Genomic DNA, 19,670 nt, shown 5'->3' with positions numbered 1-19,670 from the left:
CTTGAGGTTTTGTAGCAATTGAACTGTTACAAAAAACACTTTATTTGTGTACAGACCCTATAGATTTTACTGTGAAATAAACTTTTCCTAACATTTCTAAAAGTACCTGTACATGTTAGAAAGCCATTGAACCACATCTGACTCCCTTGTACACATGTGGAAGTGGAAATTGTTGTTGTTGGTTTTCAGAAACCAGAAAACACAATTCATAACATGTGAAAGTGAAGTTTTCCATTTCTGGACAATTCCGCTTTCATACTAACTTGCTAGAGAAAACACTGTGTGACAGGCCTATCAGCACTTGTGAAGTCTGCACAATGTGCATAATGATTAGGCAAGTGAATATTTTGACTGTATCATAATTTTTATGCAGATTTTCCAACTCTGCACTATATAAAGTTGAATACTTATGAATGAAGCAAATCAGGTGATGTGTAATGAGGGAGACTGAGGTGTGCAGAATTACTAAGCGATTTGTTTTCCTAAGGCAAAATGGTCATAAAAAGATTTAACTGACTCTGAAAAGTCAAAAATTGATATTGGGGTGTAATCACAGAGCCATTGTTGCAAGTAGGTGATAGGGTCACAAAAAATGTGTTGAGAAAAAAAGACTCATGTTAGCGGTCAAAGATTCGAGAACAATAAAATGGGATCCGAACAGGAAGCCAATATCCTCCAGTGCTGTCATATTCCAGAACTGCAACCACCCTGGAGGGCCCAGAAGTACAAGATGTTCAGTGCTCAGACATGGCCGAGGAAAGGAGGTGAAACCCGACCACCACTGAACATGACACAGAAGGGGAAACATCAACACTGGGCCAAGAAATATCTGAAGACAAATTTTTCAAAGGTTTTATGGACTGATGAGATGAGAGTGATTCTTGATGGACCAGATGAATGGACCCATGACTGGATCAGTAACAGGCACAAACAGCCACATGGACTCAGCAAGGTGGTGGTCGGGTACTGCTATGGGCTGGTATTATTAAAGATGAGCTAGTTTGAGGAGTTTGGTTATTATTCTCACTGTAGCAGATGAAAATAAACAACATTTACATTTTTCATTTAGCTACATAATAATGCACAATAATAGTTGCCAATAATACTGCACACATACTGTAGATAGTCTCCTAAGAAAGACAAAACCTCACTTTTACTTTCTTTAATATTCAGAAAACACAAAAAAGCACAGTAAAACCAAAAACACACTGTTGCAAAAAAAATCACAGTGGACAGCAAGTGCTAGTAAAAAGATGGAAAAAAACAGGGTATTTGGTTGATACGTTTTTTGCAAAAAATGTATATTAAGCCGCTCTACCAAACGTCAAGGTATACCCATATCAGAGCAGTCCTAACTAATGTATGTAATCCCTATCTGATGTATTTAAAACCTGGTCATATGTACAATACCTGTATGAGCAGGATTCAGAAAAGGAATGTCCATGTGGACACGCTGGACAGAACATCTCCTGTGCGCACAGCTCAAAAAAAGAGGGGTGGAGGCCAGGTTTTAAAACGTATCAACCAAATACCCTGTTTTTTTCCATCTTTTTACTAGCACTTGCTGTCCACTGTGATTTTTTTGCAACAGTGTGTTTTTGGTTTTACTGTGCTTTTTTGTGTTTTCAAGTCTCTTGGTGGTGTGAACATGTCTCTACGGGCTTGTTCACTGTGCGCGCAGCTCATGTGTTCTGGTTTCTTTAATATTCAGGTTTATTAACATTTGAATTGACTGACAGCACTGGAGTTGTTCAACAGTAAAATGAATCATCAAACATACAAATTGCCTAATAATTGTGCACACAGTGTATATTAGAAAGCCATTATAACATACAGATACTTTTGTAATTGTTGCAGAATAGCCTGACTTTCACTGGTGCCATAAATGGAGATGTCTATGTCTGGAAGGATCACTTCCTAATCCGACTGGTGGCTAAAGCACACACCGGCCCAGTCTTCACTATGTACACAACACTACGTGACGGACTCATTGTAACTGGTGGAAAGGAACGGCCGTAAGTATATCTTACACCATTTAAAAACCAATGTGAATGTGAAGGACTCTTATCTTATGAAACGGATGCAACTATCAACTATTGGACACAGGGTGTAACTAGCATTCAGGCAGGGTTTTTGTGACTGCATTAATGCTTATTGTTCAAGAGGCCACGACACTGGCATCTGTTTGAGGGAATAAGAGTTGTTCTGCAGTACCTGGCAGTGGCCACTACACTTTGTGCATTGCAGCTCTGCTCAATACAACCGATTCATTAAAGCTTTCATGCCAGAATCCTGTCAAAAGCTTTGAAAAGTGTAAGCGCAGCTCAGAATTGCGCCCAAATTTAGCACCTTTTGGAATTTTACACCATTTTCTCCCAGCTCCGCAATGTTGGGCGGAGCTGGGGCGGGACAGGGACTGGTCGCCACAGCTTATCTAATTCATGATGTGTTCCCTTCACCAGAAATCTCACTGCAGTCTCTGACTGGACTGATAGTACTGGCGTGGCTCACAGAGGAGCACACAAATCTTCGGACGCACCATATTCTTGAAGAGGCGTGCACCTCTTCATGAATCAGGAGCATCTGACTCCAGCATGCCCCCTCATCAAGACTGTCTTGAACAACGCCAGTCTTGATTAATCAGGCCCATGTGTCTAAGTCTGAAGGGCACAGGAGCTTATAACAGCTTATTGGTGGGGAAAATTGTGTTGGACCCCCACTCATCTGATATTGATGATCTAGCCGATGAATTAGTCACTAATATCTTGTGACTGGACAACCTATTTAACATGTAATAATTATTAAATTTTTTTTATTGTTTTGGATGGTGAAGGACTATTTAATGTACCAAATACATTATTCCACTCTTGAAATATTTTCAATTTTAGGACAAAAGAAGGAGGTGCTGTTAAGCTATGGGATCAGGAGATGAAGCGCTGTCGGGCATTTCAGCTGGAGACGGGTCAAACCTTGGACTGCGTACGATCCGTGTGCAGAGGCAAGGTACGGAGCATGGGACTTAGACCTTTTGCTTCTCAGCAGTTGTGCCCTTATGTTATATTAAATCCAGTGGCGGAGATATACAGAATTGAAGAGATTGAACCCAAAAAACTGGTGTACATACAGTACACAACAAATATTGTTGTAAAGTACGACCAAAGGTGATATAAGAAAGAGAAACGTGTCTGAATGTGATAAGAACCACTGGGATATAATTGATGCTATGTCTACCAGTCTGGTCTAGGTTCATGCTCTCTAAATGTCTAGGGGTATTCCTAGCCAACACTTTTATCCATAGGATATGTTATAAATGTCTACTAGAAATGGGACCCTTGCAGTGATAGAGAAGTGGCTGCAGATACAAGGCTCTCGCCATACATTTGTATTAGTCAGGAATATTGCCGAGCATGGGTCACCACTGCTGAGATAGATACAGGTCCCAGCTGTGCGACTTTCATCTATCAGATATCTATGTCACTAGAAATAGATGGGAAAGTGACTGAGTAGGGATCCAATCCATAACAGGGGGTAGATGAAAACTCAGACGACAAAAAAGGGAATATTTATTTATGCAATCCAACAAATCCAAAGTATTAACGTTTCAGTCCTATATCTGGACCTTCATCAGAATTATGCAGATTGGTTAGGGTCAACTGGAGGAAGAATGTTAGCAGCTGTCTTTAAGAAAGTATTGCAAAAATGTCCCCAAATATGTTTTTTTTACAGGGCAAAATTTTAGTGGGGACCAAAGATGGAGAAATTATTGAAGTTGGGGAGAAAAATGCTGCTTCCAATATCCTAATTAACGGCCACGTAGAGGGCGAGATCTGGGGCCTTGCTGCACATCCATCCAAAGACATGTTTCTTACAGCAAGTAATGATGGCACAGCGAGGATATGGGACCTGGCTGATAAAGTAAGTTCAGGGTAGAAATAATGGTGAAATCATGATGGAGATTCATTAGGACATGTCACCCGGGAATATCACATTTTATATTCTACAGAAGCTTCTTAACAAAGTGAGTCTGGGCTTCGCGGCATGTTGTGCAGCTTACAGCCCTAATGGAGAAATGGTAACCATTGGGATGAGGAACGGAGAGTTTGTTATTTTACTTGTGAATTCTCTGAAAATTTGGGGCAAGAAGAGAGACCGCAGAGGAGCCATTCAGGACATCAGGTATACATTATGTGCTTGTGTGGATTGTCCTCTTCTCTTGTAATCTGTACTAGAAGGCGATGTACCCGTGTGTGGAAATACTCTGCAGTTGTCAACTCTAAAATATGCAATAGCAATCTGCTCTGTTTATTGCAGTTATCTTATTTTTTTCCCCCTTTTTTGCATGTTTTTTTTTGTGCAGATTCTGTGCTTAAAAATGCAATTTATTTTAACATGTGCTTTACAAGGAGCTGAAAAGGAGTCTATAAGGGAAAAAATGCACAGATCCAGTGTCCTTAAACACAGAGTGGACATGAATTGTCATGTAATCACATCACTACTTTTCTTGAACTGTTAAACTCAACAGAGTTTTCCGCGCACAAACAAAAAGGACGGGAAAAACCCACTGCCTACATTACGTGGGAACAAAACCTTAAAGAGTAACTGTTTGTTTTCATTTTTACTCTATAAATCAATAGCACACATGAAGATATTATTATTATTTATTGTTATAGCGCCATTTATTCCATGGCGCTTTACATGTGAGGAGGGGTATGCATAGTAAAAACAAGTACAATAATCTTAAACAATACAAGTCATAACTGGTACAGGAGGAGAGAGGACCCTGCCCGCAAGGGCTCACAATCTACAAGGGATGGGTGAGGATACAGTAGGCGAGGATAGAGCTGGACATGCAGCGGTTTGGTCGATCAGTGGTTACTGCAGATTGTAGGCTTGTCTGAAGAGGTAGGTCTTCAGTCTGATGTGTTGTGGTAGAGGGTTCCAGAGTAGGGGTGACACATGAGAGAAATCTGCGATTGTGGGAAGAGGAGATAAGAGGGGAGTAGAGTAGGAGATCTTGTGAGGATCGGAGGTTGCGTGCAGGTAAGTACCGGGAGATGAGGTCACAGATGTATAGAGGAGACAGGTTGTGGATGGCTTTGTACGTCATGGTTAGGGTTTTGTCCTGGAGTCTCTGGGCAATGGGGAGCCAGTGAAGGGATTGACAAAGGGGAGAGGCTGGGGAAAGGGGGGGGGGGAAAGGTGCATTAGTCGGGCAGCAGAGTTTAGAATAGATTGGAGGGGTGCGAGAGTGTTAGAGGGGAGGCCACAGAGCGTGAGGTTGCACTAGTCAAGGCGAGAGATGATGAGGGCATGGACTAGGTTTTTTGCAGATTCTTGGTTGAGGAATGAACGGATTCGTGAAATATTTTTGAGTTGAAGTTGGCAGGAAGTGGAAAGGGCTTGGATATGTGGTTTAAAGGAGAGATCAGCGTGAAGGATTACCCCGAGGCAGCGAGCTTGTGGGACTGGGGAGAGTGGGCAGCCACTTACTGTAATGGATAGGTTCGTTGGGGGGGTCGCGTGAGATGGGAGAAAGATGATGAATTCTGATTTGTCTATGTTAAGTTTCAGAAATGTAGCGGAGAAGAAGGATGAAATAGTGGGCAGACATTGAGGGATTCTGGTTAGTAGGGAGGTAATATCTGGTCCAGAGATGTAGATCTGTGTGTCGTCAGCATAGAGGTGATACTGAAAGCCATGAGATTCTATGAGCTGTCCCAGGCCAAAGGTGTAAATGGAGAAGAGCAGGGGTCCAAGGACTGGACCTTGTGGGACTCCGACAGATAGGGGGCGAGGTGAGGAGGTGGTGTGTGAGTGGGAGACAGTGAATGTTCGGTCAGTTAGGTATGACGAGATCCAGGATAGGGCCAAGTCTGTGATGCCATGGGATGAGAGGGTCTGTAATAATAGGGAATGATCCACTGTGTCAAAGGCAGCCGACAGGTCGAGGAGGAGGAGGACAGAGTAGTGTCGCTTGCTCTTGGCGGTTAAGAGGTCATTGGTAACTTTAGTTAGGGCAGTTTCAGTGGAGTGGTGTGACCGGAAGCCAGATTGAGAGCGGTCAAAGAGGGAGCAAGAAGAGAGATGGGAGGACAGTTCAAGATGGACGTGTTGTTCCAGTAGTTTGGAGGCATAATGGAGAAGTGATATAGGGCGATAGCTAGATACAGAGGATGGGTCAAGAGAGGGCTTTTTGAGGATAGGTGTGATGGAGGCATGTTTAAAGCTTGAGGGTAAAACACCAGTTGTTAGTGATAGGTTGAAGAGATGGGTTAGGGTTGGGATGAAGACTGTGGTGAGGTTTGGGATGAGGTGGGATGGGAGCGGGTCAAGTGCACAGGTGGTGAGATGCAATCTTGAGAATAGAGTGGAGAGTTGATCTTCTGTAATGGTGGAGAAGATAAGCATTTTTGTAATACATCTTATCAGAGAAATCTGCTTTTCTTTGCCAGAACTGATAAGTCATTATCAAAATTCTCAATTCTGAGGTAAAATCTTTCCTGTATTCAGTGCAGATACTTTTCCCATTACTAAGAGATGGCGGCTGGTGCTGATGAGATTGTACAGAGGAAGAGGAGCTAGAGGCCGAGCTCCTTCTCCCCATAGAATATCATCAGCACCAGCTGCCATCTCCTCTCAGTAATGGGGAAAGTGTCTGCACTGAATACAGATTTTACCTCAGAATTGAGAATTTTCATAATGACTGATCAATTCTGGCAGAGAAAGAAGCAGATTTCTCTGACAAGATAGATTACCAAGAAGCTTATTTTCATGTGTAATGTTGATTAAAATGACGGATACGTTTTAAAGTCTGAAGGACTTTCAGAATGAACTGGACAAACATTGCATAGACTTTTTTGGAGCCTGTCAATTGTGGCAGGTTGGATCAACAATCTAATATATATGGGGGTATCTTAATCGTGGAGTGATTTCAACATCCCTGTCATAGCCACGTTCTACCAGGTCCAGCTCCGTACTGTTCAGAGCAGAGGTTCCTGGCATTACTGCTCAGTCCCGGTCACTTAATCATAGCGGAGTCTGAGCTGTAATACCGGGCACAGCCGCCACCAGATCTACAGAGCTGTGACCGGTAAAGGCTGCGGAGTCGGGCTTACATAAATACCTGTACCTGTAAATCTGTTCATTTATATTCACACCTATTTTCACTAAAACTGATGCAAACAGTAATGTAAATATGATTACAATGGATCCGATGAAGTGCTCAGACTCGGCACATGGGATTATATTATAGATCTACAAAAAAAACTGTGTCACTGTAGTTATTTTCTCCCTTGAATAAGGGCATTATTGCACTCACCTAATTATAATAATATGGTCCATTTTTCATAGGATCAGTCCTGATAACAAATACCTGGCTGTCGGCTCGGCAGAGAACACAGTGGATTTTTATGATATCACTCAAGGGTCTTCACTGAACAGGATTGGTTACTGCAAAGACATCCCCAGTTTTGTTATACAAATGGACTTTTCTGCCGATAGTAAACACATTCAGGTACAAGTCCGACCACTCGGCTGGATTGTTTGGCTAGTGTAATATAGGTGGGCAACGTGGGACACTAGACTTCATGTACCTGATCCCTGGGGGTGACGTTAGGACAGTGAAATCTGCTGCATACATAAAGGTGGTGGTTCTTTTATGAAAGAAGGATTAGTATTTCATGTGTTCTCTGTTGTAGGTAGCAACCGGTGCTTATAGACGACAAGTACACGAAGTGCCATCTGGAAAGCAAATAATAGATGGTGCCCTGGTAGAGAAGATTACCTGGGCTACGTGGACTAGGTGATAATATGTGATCTTTTATGATAATCTCATAGTAGAGATACAACAATGGTATAAGATGTGTTATCTATAACGGTCACATCATGTGTATTTATCAGCATCCTGGGAGATGAAGTGATCGGGATCTGGCCACGAAACGCGGATAAAGCTGACGTGAACTGTGCCTGTGTGTCACACGCTGGACTTAACGTTGTGACGGGAGATGATTTCGGCCTGGTTAAACTTTTTGACTTTCCTTGCACTGAAAAATTTGTAAGTGTAAAAGTAGCACAGTGTGACTGTACTGATGAGAAATTGTATTTTTTTTTCTGTATCATAAAAATACTTTCAAGGGCTATTCTCAAGTTTCAAAGTTATCCCTTATTCCAACTTCCCAATCGCTGTGAGTCCAACTGATCCTGAGAACCGGGGCTCTTCTGAATGGAGCGGTGGTCGACCATCTGCTCTGCCGCTCCATTCATTCATATGGGAGGGTCAAAGAGCAGCGAGCGCAGCGCTCGCCTATCATTCCCTGACAGCAAGCAAATATGTTGGGTGAAGGGAGGATTTGAAACACAAAGTAGATGAGGAAGTTGTTATCATTGATATCATTATTTTTTTTTATGTCAAACTGGAAAACCCTTTGGAAGAAGACCTGGAAACAGGTTAAAAATGCTATTGATTTATTCCTGCCGCTCCCCTGAGTGTTTAGTTTTTGTTGTTGTTTTTATTATTATTCCATTTATTTAGTTATTTTTATTTATTTTTTTAAATCCAGCATACATTTCTACATATATGGGCCTTTTTTATTTAGTAGTAATTATTCTGGTCTTTTCCAAGGAGGTGTGGCTCACACTTTTCTATAGGGGTTTCAGGCAGCTCTGCATAATTACCCTGAGAGCCACACCCCGTTGTCAAGTAATCAAAATTAGCACTAAGTATAAAGGTCCATAATCTGGAACCATATGGCGAATTAAAAACAAAACACAAAACTGGAATATTCAGGGGAGAAGTGGGAATAAAATAAGAGCAAAGATGAAACACATCTAATCCAGCGACAGAGCCTATGTAATGTTACATCTTTATAAAAGATTCCATTCGCCTCACATAGTGTACAAATTAATAAGCCATCTATGCCGATAAATGGATGTTACTCACCATGCAGACGTTACTACATTTTATACTGCTCATAACCTTCTGTTTTGTTTTAGGCCAAACACAAACGTTACTTTGGTCATTCAGCACATGTGACTAATGTACGTTTTTCGCACGATGACAAGTATGTCGTAAGCACTGGTGGAGATGACTGCAGGTAACATCAAAACTATAAAAAAGAATACCTGAAATATTCTGTCTAACAAATATACAATTTAATTTGATTAAAAGGAACCTGGCTTGTACATTCAGTGTGATCTATAGATGGCACCGTATCAGGAGGAGAAGCAGATCAGAATGATATTTAGGTTTATTGGTAGAGATTCAGTATAATTTCTATTTTATTTATTGAAATCCCTGGTGTTTGTATGAATGAGTCCAGTGGGCGGTCCTACTAGTGATTGACAGCTATCTCTGCATGCTCAATCATACAGAGAAGACTGTCAATCACTGGGTAGGACCTCCCACTGGACTCATGCATGCAAACTCCAACATCGGTGATTCCAATGAATAAAATGCAAGAATTATTGAAAGTTTTCACACAAAAAAACCCATCCTGTCTGAAGATCAGATACCATTTCCAACTTGACAGATTCCCTTTAAAACATAGAGAAAAATGCATATTGTAGCCATAGAGATCATATGTTGTGTGTCCTGCATTTTCTACAGCCAGTGGTAGCTGCACACTTTTAGGTGTAGATATTGGGCTAATTATTTTTGTATCTTATCAGTGATGTTGGTAATCACCTTTCTTGTATGTTACCTACTACCTACGTAAGGGAAGATTCTAGGGTCTTATAAGATCAGAGTCCCAAAGAATATATCTCCGCATATTCGTGTTCCTCCACCACTTAAAATAAAATGATAGACATATATGATTAGCAGATAATATCTATACATGTATCATATAACATTTTGCTGGTATACCAGGACTAAATATTACCTACATTATTTTATGCAAATAAAACCACAACAACCATTATTGCCAGTAGAACAATATACTAGCCCCAAATAATACCAATATACCATGACCATCACTTACTGAATAAGTCATAATTGCCCTACTGAATACTGAACAAAGCACGCTGTACAAAGACCAGAAATACCTATAATACTGCTACATTTTAGCTGCAATTACACCAAACTGTTACTAAATAAATAAAAAAAATGTTCTTTCTATGTGGATCATTCACTTTTCCCATCTGGCCCAGACCGCCATGATGACTTCTTCCAGTCACGATTGGAGTCTGCAACGTTTGCTGCATATAACCTTTAAAGGGACTCTGTCACCTGAATTTGGAGGGAACAATCTTCAGCCATAGGGGCGGGGTTTTCGGGTGCAGGCATGTACTATGGAGGACAGAGAATGAACTTCAATCCAATATTGCAGCCAGCATGCAGCCAGCGGGTAAGGAAAGGGTGAATCAAACACCCGAAAACCCCGCCTCCATGGCTGAAGATTATTCCCTCCAAATTCAGGTGACAGTGTCCCTTTAACTCTTTTCACATTTACAGCTATGGTTCTACCTTTTCCCAATGAAGATACCCTACTGCTATCCCCATTTCTGTGCCTTTTTCTGTCCCATCACTAAATCTGCTGTTTGGGCAAATGACCCCAATACTTCAACAATTGTGTCATTACTATAACTACTCCCACACAAGTGCTACAAAATAATCCCCTCTGAATAGTGCTGGATGGGTAGTACCCCTAGGTGCCAGTTTTTATTTCCTTAATAGTAAATCTGACATTTGTGCCCCACCCAATAAGTGATCTCAGTTTTTCCCAAAAGTAATGGTGGTCTTTTTAGTGCCTTCTTTTGAGTAATACTTACCCCTATGAGCCCCATGGAAATAATGCCTCCTCTGTGCTCTCTTTAAAGTAATAAGTACCCATGTGTGTATTCTGGAGAGTAATGGTGCCCCCTTTTTGCCCCTAGGCAGTAATGATGCCACCTATGTGCTTTTGAAGGTTATAGTGTCCTGAGTCCCCTTAATGTAATAATGCCCCCTTCAACTTTAAAATAACAATGTCTCCTTAGTATCCACTTAAAAGTAACAATGTTGCTGATAAAGTATTAATGCCCTCTCACTTCCACCTTAAGAAGTAATAACACACCCTGACTACCCACTAGAAGAATAATAATGCCATCTTGCAACATATGAAGCTTTATTTATTTAATTCTTATCCCTCGATGACCACAGCACCTGTGTCCACGTCTAATATGCCCATATGTTTGAAACATGCTGCCACTGTAGTTATATAATGGCGTTACGGGCTGTCAAGATTGTCCATAGTCGCTGGCTAGAGCGGACGGTCATCTGACCGCAAGTAGGCGATTTGTCTACTTCTGGCCACATTCCGACTAGATGTTCATGCTCAATGGCGACTAAATTGAGCAAGGCCATCACGTCTAGTCGGAATGTGACCGGTATGCAAATCACCTACCTGTGGTCACATGACCGTCAGCTCTCAGCAGCAATGCTGTAAAATCTTGATATCGTGTTGTGCGTGCCCTGTAAGGATTCAGAAGTCTGCAGTCACATAGCGTGACCTGAGACTTTTAGCAGTGGACCTGACAACCCCACAGCGACTTCCGAGGTAGTGTTACCACGCCTCAAAACTGGAGATCATCTAGGAAAACAAGTGGCGTGCACCCAGCAGATAGGGAAAAAATTAGGGGTTAAGAGAACAAACAACTTTGGAAATCATTATGTTGGAAAAGTTGACTACGCCTTATAAGGATGTCCCCAAATAAAACTTTAAATAAGAGTTCATAGGGAAGTGTTGGAGTTATCCCATTCAGCATCCTCCAGAACATCTATCATTCTGGAAATCACAGCATGTCCGCGCATTACAAGGAATCTTATTAATCTAAATGTGAACTGCGCAGTGCGTGATTTACCTGCATACGTTCTTAATACTAATATATATGTATATATAATACCAATATAGCAGTGTAGGTTTTTGTTATTGTTATTTACTATCTCTATGAACTGCTGGAACTCATCAACGCTAATGAAGCCTCTCCTTTTTGCTGCAGTGTGTTTGTATGGAGATGCCTTTGAGAGCAGAGGAATGCTTGGATCAGACTTGAAACGCGTGGTGTCAGCGTCTGCGCACGTCCTTCTAAAATGCTGCATGGATTTCTTGTGTCAACCGGACTGTAAAGACAACGATGTAGAGACGGAACGCGTAATTTCAGAGGGGCGTAAAGCAATTCTTTTGTACAATGCAGCAGTTTACTTCCAAGAAGGCTGAGCTTACTAAGAAACGTCCCCATCCAAACATGATTACTTTATCCCTTCACTGTGTCTTGGATCTTATAGCGGTGTCATCGACTCCATCCCTGTACACCCCTTCGCAGGCCATCGATATTTAAAATGTGAATTTATTTTATTGACGGATTTACTAGAGCTGCATCTTTAGTGATTATGATAATTGCACATTTTGTAAAGAAATCTGAGAATAATCATTGCTAATTTTTACATTTTATATTTTACATAAGCCATGTTTAAAGCACTTGGACTTTTTAGTTGCTTAGGGTCATTCATTTTTTTTAACTCATTAAGTGCCTTGACCTATTTGTTGGCGGCCAGGCTCAGTGCAGTGCGTGGCATTGGTGCTATGACATCCTCAGTGACGGTGGCTGTATGTGGAGCACTGCTCTGTCACTACTTCTTAGTTCTTGTGACTTTCCATGTAAATCTGTCCATGACTACCATACAATGACATAAGCGATCACTGTGAACAAGTAGGATATGTAGATCTGTTCGGTGTAGCCAAGTTTCGTCTTCCACTGGTTTCCTAGACTGTGCCAGTCACACTTAGTGCTATGATGTGTGCCCATTATATGTTTGTCTTACACTGTGAAATGTAAGAAGGCCAAGAGTTGGTATATATAACGTCATAGTATATAATTATAGTCTCTTAACATTCCACTAGGAAACTAATATTAAATTATAATCATTGTTCGCTCCAGCATCACATCATAACCCGTAGAAGCCATGACTGTAAAGGTAGCTGCGCACGTCTGGACCGGTCCCAGGTCTCCCAAGCCGAAGGCAACAACCTCCTATATGCCTTACCTTGTCAGGAGACCTGCGCCCGGTCCGGACGTTGCAATCCATCCTTGGAACGAGATTGGTGGCTAAGACTGGACATATTAAAAATAATAATCAATAAATAATTCTATATATTAAATTTATAGCAATCCCTATATTAAATATATTTGAAAATGATGAATTAACTAGTGAAATATTTATCTTGTGTGTAATATGGAAAATATAGCAATTCTGATTGGAATGAGATGCCTTAGGAATATTTATATTTGTACATGAATCACCTCTAGGATTTCATCTCATCATCTGATGTTGTAATTGCTCTTTAGATCACAAGGATTTGTACAATAGCTGTTGAACCAAGCAGGTAGCCTAATAAATGAGGCTTAAATTGGGTCTGTCAGCAGAAAATGACTATTCAAACTAAACATAGGTGCTCAGTGCACCTTTGGCGTGGCGCCTGACTGCTCAGTGCACCTTTTAACCTACTTGCTTTATTCAGTCTCCCATGACAGCACCACGACAATATAACGGTGCTGTCATGGGCTCCAAAAAACACCGTCACCGGTAAGAAACTAAGCATTTATTTGGTCTTCCATGACAGCACCCTTATATTGTCGTGGTGCTCTCATGGGCTCTGAAAAACACCATTACCAGTAAGTAACTAAGCATTTATTTGGTCTTCCATGACAGCACCGTTATATTGTTGTGGTGCTGTCATGGGCTCTGAAAAACACCATTACCGGTAAGTAACTAAGCATTTCCCATCTGCCTCCACCCTCTCCTCCTTGATTGGCAGCTCTCTCTTTACAAGATCCAGAGAAAAGTGGAGATAGATGGAAAACAAGTAGGTGGGAAGTTCCTCTGAACTGTTTGGAAAGGCTAATTGTGCACAGTTCCTGTGCTTGGTTGGACCAGTCATTTTGTACTGAGTCTTCTTTTAGGTTGGCAAACATCCATACCCCTGACATCAAACAATAGGATTGGACAAACAGAATCGTTATCTCCATAGATATCAAACTGTTTACTGGAGGAAACTCTCGTAATCGGCCAACAAAAGTCTCCGTCTGTGGTCACTGTACCCGTGAAGAAAAAATGAACCCATCAATGTAATAATGTTAACATTTTCTGTATCCTTCATTATTCCATGAATATTGTGTTCAATGTGCCTACCAGTTAGTCATTTACGACTCGTCAGATTGCCAAACCTCATACTTCCATTTTAACAATTAATCAAAAAAATGTAATATTTCCAATAAATTGTAAAAATTATTCAAAAAATCTCATTTTACTGTATCCAGTCATTTCGGTATTAGCTGATGGCGGCTTTAGAATATATAAAGATGTAAAAATAATCAGGAACAACTGCCTGCAGAAACCTACATCATAGCCGCTACAGCCGGTGCTGATTTCCGGGAAAATTACTATTGGCCTTTCAGAGAGGACTTCTTAGTGGTGTTCTTTCTGCCAGTCTGAACAGCAATTGTGTCGAAACAAATAAACGAGGCCTTACGTTTACATTGATTCCCAAAGGACCAATTTTAGGGAATTTCTGGACTCTTCAAAAATTACACATTTAGGCATAAGACTCTAAAACTCTTATACTGTGTATAACACAAGAAAGTGTGACAGCAGAGAAGTAGTAGAAAAAAGTTCTATTGCCACAAAATGTGCCATGGTAATCCCCCACCTCTACAGAGGGGCATGAAATTTAGACCAAAATGAACTAATGGTGTTCACTATATGGAGAAAGATATTGGACCATGCGCACAGTACACCTACAGGAGCTTTTATGACTATTTCTAGGTGCTTAGCACCACTATATCTGACACTTGTGCTTGGTGATGTAAGGCTTGTAAGCAGCTGCTTAGCCATGGAAACCCGTGTTATGAAGCCCATGGCATAGTTTTTGTTTTGATGCTAAAATCCGAGGAACTTTGGACTCCCCAGCATTTAGCGACCCCACTCTGTTACTTTACATGGTCTCCACTTCGTGGCTGAGTTGAATTGGTTCCTAGATGCTTCCACTTTTCAATTAAACTACTCATAATTTATCATGAAATTTCTTCTCTCCTAAATATGCCACGAATTGACTTGTTACAATGATGACATCCTATTACAGGACCACCCTCGTATTCGTGAGCTCTTTAGAATGACCCAGATGGATGTTCTACACTTATTTAAATGGTAGCAAATGAAAAAGCTAAATTCTGTGATTATTAGCTGTGCTCTTTGGTCTGTATAGTGTATCACGCTTTATATCTTTGACGTTATTCCTGCAGCCTCTGCACCAGGTGATTTATTGTGGTGAAGCATTTGATAAGGCCATCAAACATTGTTGTGTCTGGTGTTTGGCTATAGGGTGTTTGCTTTTGTACTACGCTATGTAGATTTTTACAGTTTACATTCCTTTCCAATGTGCGCACATAAGGTAGGGTTCAATGCGTGATTAATGTGCCCCAAAGAATATCAAGTACTTATGATAATGTTTATATACTGTGTCTGACCAATGCCTTAGCTTCATCCTGAAATGTCAGTGCACGGGTTAGGACAGGGGTGGGGAACCTCAGGCCCCAGGGCCATTTACGGCCCTCGATGACCTTTTATCAGGCCCTCGGGCAGATTCACAGGGACCGCATTCTTAGGCAGGGAGGTGTATTTTGATTGCCACCAGCTCATTAATTTCTTCTTGCTCTATTAGCACACGCACGCAGTGTTCACACTGAACATTGAAGGGCATGCAATGAAAGATTACGTCCTGAAACCAGTGCCAGAGTCAGGATGCACTTTGTGGGTGGAGTTTGTACGGCCCCCGAAGGATGGTATAAATATCCAAATGGCCCTTGGCAGAAAAAAGATTCCCCACCCCTGGGTTAGGATATGGTTATTGGCTCCACCAGTGACCATATGTGCAGAAACATCTTTTCTTTGTATGTTACATGAAACATCACAATTACAAAGTCAGATCCCTACATCTCATAGCTGGACAGGTAAATGGGGTCCTCGGGTGTCAATGGGAGTGGCAGAAGGAAATGCTTATTGGCATATTTGGGAGCAGATTGATCCTTAGGCGAAGTAAGGTGTTATAATAGTTATGAATTCACTATGATAATAATAAGGGAGTGTATACTTAAAAGCAGAGCTAGAATTTTTGGACTGAAAAAAATAAAGTATACGGTATATTATAGTTTTTCTAATGGAAAATGCTCCAAAATAGATCCTGTCCAATAAAAAAAATGCTTTGAAAACAAAAATTCTTCAAAACTGCATCAGGGGAAACACTTCAAGAAATTAAAAACTCCTACAAAAACTCCCCAAAGAAGCAGCATTACATGAGGTGGTAGAAAACTAGTTGTTTTTGACCGCCTCAAAAGTTAAAGCTCTGTGTGCACATAGCCTTACAGTTTTCAAGCCCCTAACCAAGGCAGACTGGCCTGTTGGTAGACTTCTCTACTCATAGCATATGTGCCTCCAACCCCCTAGTTACACCTGCAGTGTAATACAGGCAATTAAAGGTGAGCAACTCAATTTGCGCCACCCTGATCCGGCATTCAGTCTGCTCCTTTGTGGCACCCATTCTTCACCTTTGCACCCAGCATCTTGAGCACCTCTGATGCTTACATGGTTCTGTGACATCATGGGGCTCAGTCAGCTCCAAAGGTATAGATAGACTACCACAGAGGACCATCTAGATCATAGATGTCAATCTTCGGCCCTCGGGCAAAATTTGTCCTGAAGTGTAATTATATTTGGTCTGCAAGAAAATACCATATGTCTACTAGAGCTGGCCCGCCAGTAGACAGAGTATTCACTTCTAATACTACATGCCTACTAGAGCTGGCCCGCCAGTAGAAAGAGTATGCACCTCTAATACTACATGTCTACTAGAGCTGGCCCGCCAGTAGACAGATTATTCACTTCTAATACTACATGTCTACTAGAGCTGGCCCGCCGGTAGAAAGAGTATGCACCTCTAATACTACATGTCTACTAGAGCTGGCCTGCCAGTAGACAGATTATTCACTTCTAATACTACATGTCTACTAGAGCTGGCCCGCCAGTAGACAGATTATTCACTTCTAATACTACATGTCTAGTAGAGCTGGCCCACCAGTAGACCGAGTATTCACCTCTAATACTACATGTCTAGTAGAGCTGGCCTGCCAGTAGACAGAGTATTCACTTCTAATACTACATGTCTAGTAGAGCTGGCCCACCAGTAGACCGAGTATTCACTTCTAATACTACATGCCTACTAGAGCTAGCCCGCCAGTAGAAAGAGTATGCACCTCTAATACTACATGTCTACTAGAGCTGGCCCGCCAGTAGACAGATTATTCACTTCTAATACTACATGTCTACTAGAGCTGGCCCGCCGGTAGAAAGAGTATGCACCTCTAATACTACATGTCTACTAGAGCTGGCCTGCCAGTAGACAGATTATTCACTTCTAATACTACATGTCTACTAGAGCTGGCCCGCCAGTAGACAGATTATTCACTTCTAATACTACATGTCTAGTAGAGCTGGCCCACCAGTAGACAGAGTATTCACTTCTAATACTACATGTCTAGTAGAGCTGGACCACCAGTAGACAGAGTATTCACTTCTAATACTACATGTCTAGTAGAGCTGGCCCACCAGTAGACCGAGTATTCACTTCTAATACTACATGTCTACTAGAGCTGGCCCACCAGTAGACAGAGTATTCACTTCTAATACTACATGTCTAGTAGAGCTGGACCACCAGTAGACAGAGTATTCACTTCTAATACTACATGTCTACTAGAGCTGGCCCGCCAATAGACAGAGTATTCACTTCTAATACTACATGTCTACTAGAGCTGGCCCGCCAGTAGACAGTGTATTCACTTCTAATACTACATATCTAGTAGAGCTGGCCTGCCGGTAGACAGAGTATTCACTTCTAATACTACATGTCCAGTAGAGCTGGCCCGCCGGTAGAAAGAGTATGCACCTCTAATACTACATGTCTACTAGAGCTGGCCCGCCAGTAGACAGTGTATTCACTTCTAATACTACATGTCTAGTAGAGCTGGCCCGCCAGTAGACAGATTATTCACTTCTAAGGCTATGTTCACACGTTGCATCCTGTCCCTGCGGGTTTTCCCGCAGCGGATTTGATAAATCTGCAGGGCAAACCGGCTGCGGTTATCCCTGCAGATTTATCGCGGTTTGTCCTGTGGTTTCCGCTGCGGGATTTTACCCCTACTATTGATTCTGCATATGCAGCAATATGCAGCATCAATAGTAATGTTAAAAATAATAAAATCATGATATACTCACCCTCTGACGTCCCGATCTCCTCGGCGCTGCAGGCGGCGGTCCGGTTCCAAAGATGCTGTGCGACCAGGACCTTCGTGACGTCACGGTCATGTGACCGCGACGTCACCGCAGGTCCTGGTCGCATAGCAAACCTGAGACCGGACGGCCGCGTGCAGCGCTGAGACTTCAGAGGTGAGTATATCATTATTTTTTATTTTAATTATTTTTTTTTTTTTTTACTCAAATATGGTTCCCGGGGTCTGGAGGAGAGTCTCCTCTCCTCCCCCCCGGGTACCACCCGCACATTATCCGCTTACTTCCCGCAAGGTGGGCACAGCCCCATGCGGGAAGTAAGCGGATCAATGCATTTCTATGGGTGCAGAATCGCTGCGATTCTGCACAAAGAAGTGACATGGTGCGGGTTGTAAACCGCTGCGTTCCCGCGCGGTTTTTCCCACAGCATGTGCACAGCGGTTTGCGGTTTCCATAGGGTTTACATGTTACTGTAAACGCTATGGAAACTGCTGCGGACCCGCAGCTGCAAAATCGCCGCAGTTCCGCGGTAAAAACCACAATGTGTGAACATAGCCTAATACTACATGTCTAGTAGAGCTGGCCTGCCAGTAGACAGATTATTCACTTCTATTACTACATATCTACTAGAGCTGGCCCGCCAGTAGACAGAGTATTCACTTCTAATACTACATGTCTATTAGAGCTGGCTTGCACCGCTAATACTACAAATTTAGCGTTTCCAGTCCGGCACGCTCCCTGGTTACTACAAGGTCACAGTAACGCGCCACCAGCTATGACGCACTTCCTGACTGGTATTCACTCTTCTCCGTACATCGGCGCGCTCTCCCCAAGTTCTTTCGCATACATCTCAGCACACATAGCACCTACTACCCCTATCTCCTCCACAAGCTGGGCACAGTATGCTATTGAGCCGATGCGCTCATGCCATGATTTCTTTTATTGCTCTGTTTGGTCATGTATTTTCTATTTCGTTTTTTTTGGTACATTGTTATCCTTTCCATATATATTGAGATCTTATCCTTTTGTGTTCACTCCCTACCATCTTGACTGCGAGTATTATTGTTTCGTTGCAGTTTATGTACTTCTGATGTTCTCTACTTCCCTATATTTTCTTCTATTTGAGAGTTACTACACATTTTTCATTCCCCTGTATACTGTTGTCTACCATCCCCAAATGGGTCACTGTCTAATCGAATAGGACTAATAATAAAACATACCTTTTAATAATAATCATATCAAAAATTGTGGGGAAAAAACACCAAACCAAAAATTCTATAATATATTAATTACTGTCCACCAGTGCATCTTCATACTAGATAGGAAACGCAGAGCCTGTAGATTGTTCTACACTTCT

General features: G+C 41.8%; 1 protein-coding gene across 1 annotated transcript in view; it reads left to right on the top strand.

Moving 5' to 3' along the window:
• Positions 1-14,275, top strand: part of EML6 (EMAP like 6) — a 178,409-nt gene extending 164,134 nt beyond the window's left edge. Inside the window, exons 33-41 of the mRNA XM_069768872.1 lie at positions 1,858-2,015; positions 2,889-3,003; positions 3,727-3,915; positions 4,004-4,176; positions 7,351-7,513; positions 7,698-7,801; positions 7,900-8,053; positions 8,992-9,092; positions 11,977-14,275. Of these exons, the coding sequence (XP_069624973.1) occupies positions 1,858-2,015; positions 2,889-3,003; positions 3,727-3,915; positions 4,004-4,176; positions 7,351-7,513; positions 7,698-7,801; positions 7,900-8,053; positions 8,992-9,092; positions 11,977-12,001 (1,182 nt within the window). The 3' untranslated portion in view covers positions 12,002-14,275. The remainder of the gene's footprint in view (positions 1-1,857; positions 2,016-2,888; positions 3,004-3,726; positions 3,916-4,003; positions 4,177-7,350; positions 7,514-7,697; positions 7,802-7,899; positions 8,054-8,991; positions 9,093-11,976) is intronic.
• Positions 14,276-19,670: the final 5,395 nt, after the last annotated feature.

The sequence above is a fragment of the Ranitomeya imitator genome, chromosome 5 (assembly GCF_032444005.1).
Source record: "Ranitomeya imitator isolate aRanImi1 chromosome 5, aRanImi1.pri, whole genome shotgun sequence".
NCBI classification, from domain to species: Eukaryota; Metazoa; Chordata; class Amphibia; order Anura; family Dendrobatidae; genus Ranitomeya; species Ranitomeya imitator.
This window is presented reverse-complemented; position numbering and strand designations above follow the sequence as displayed.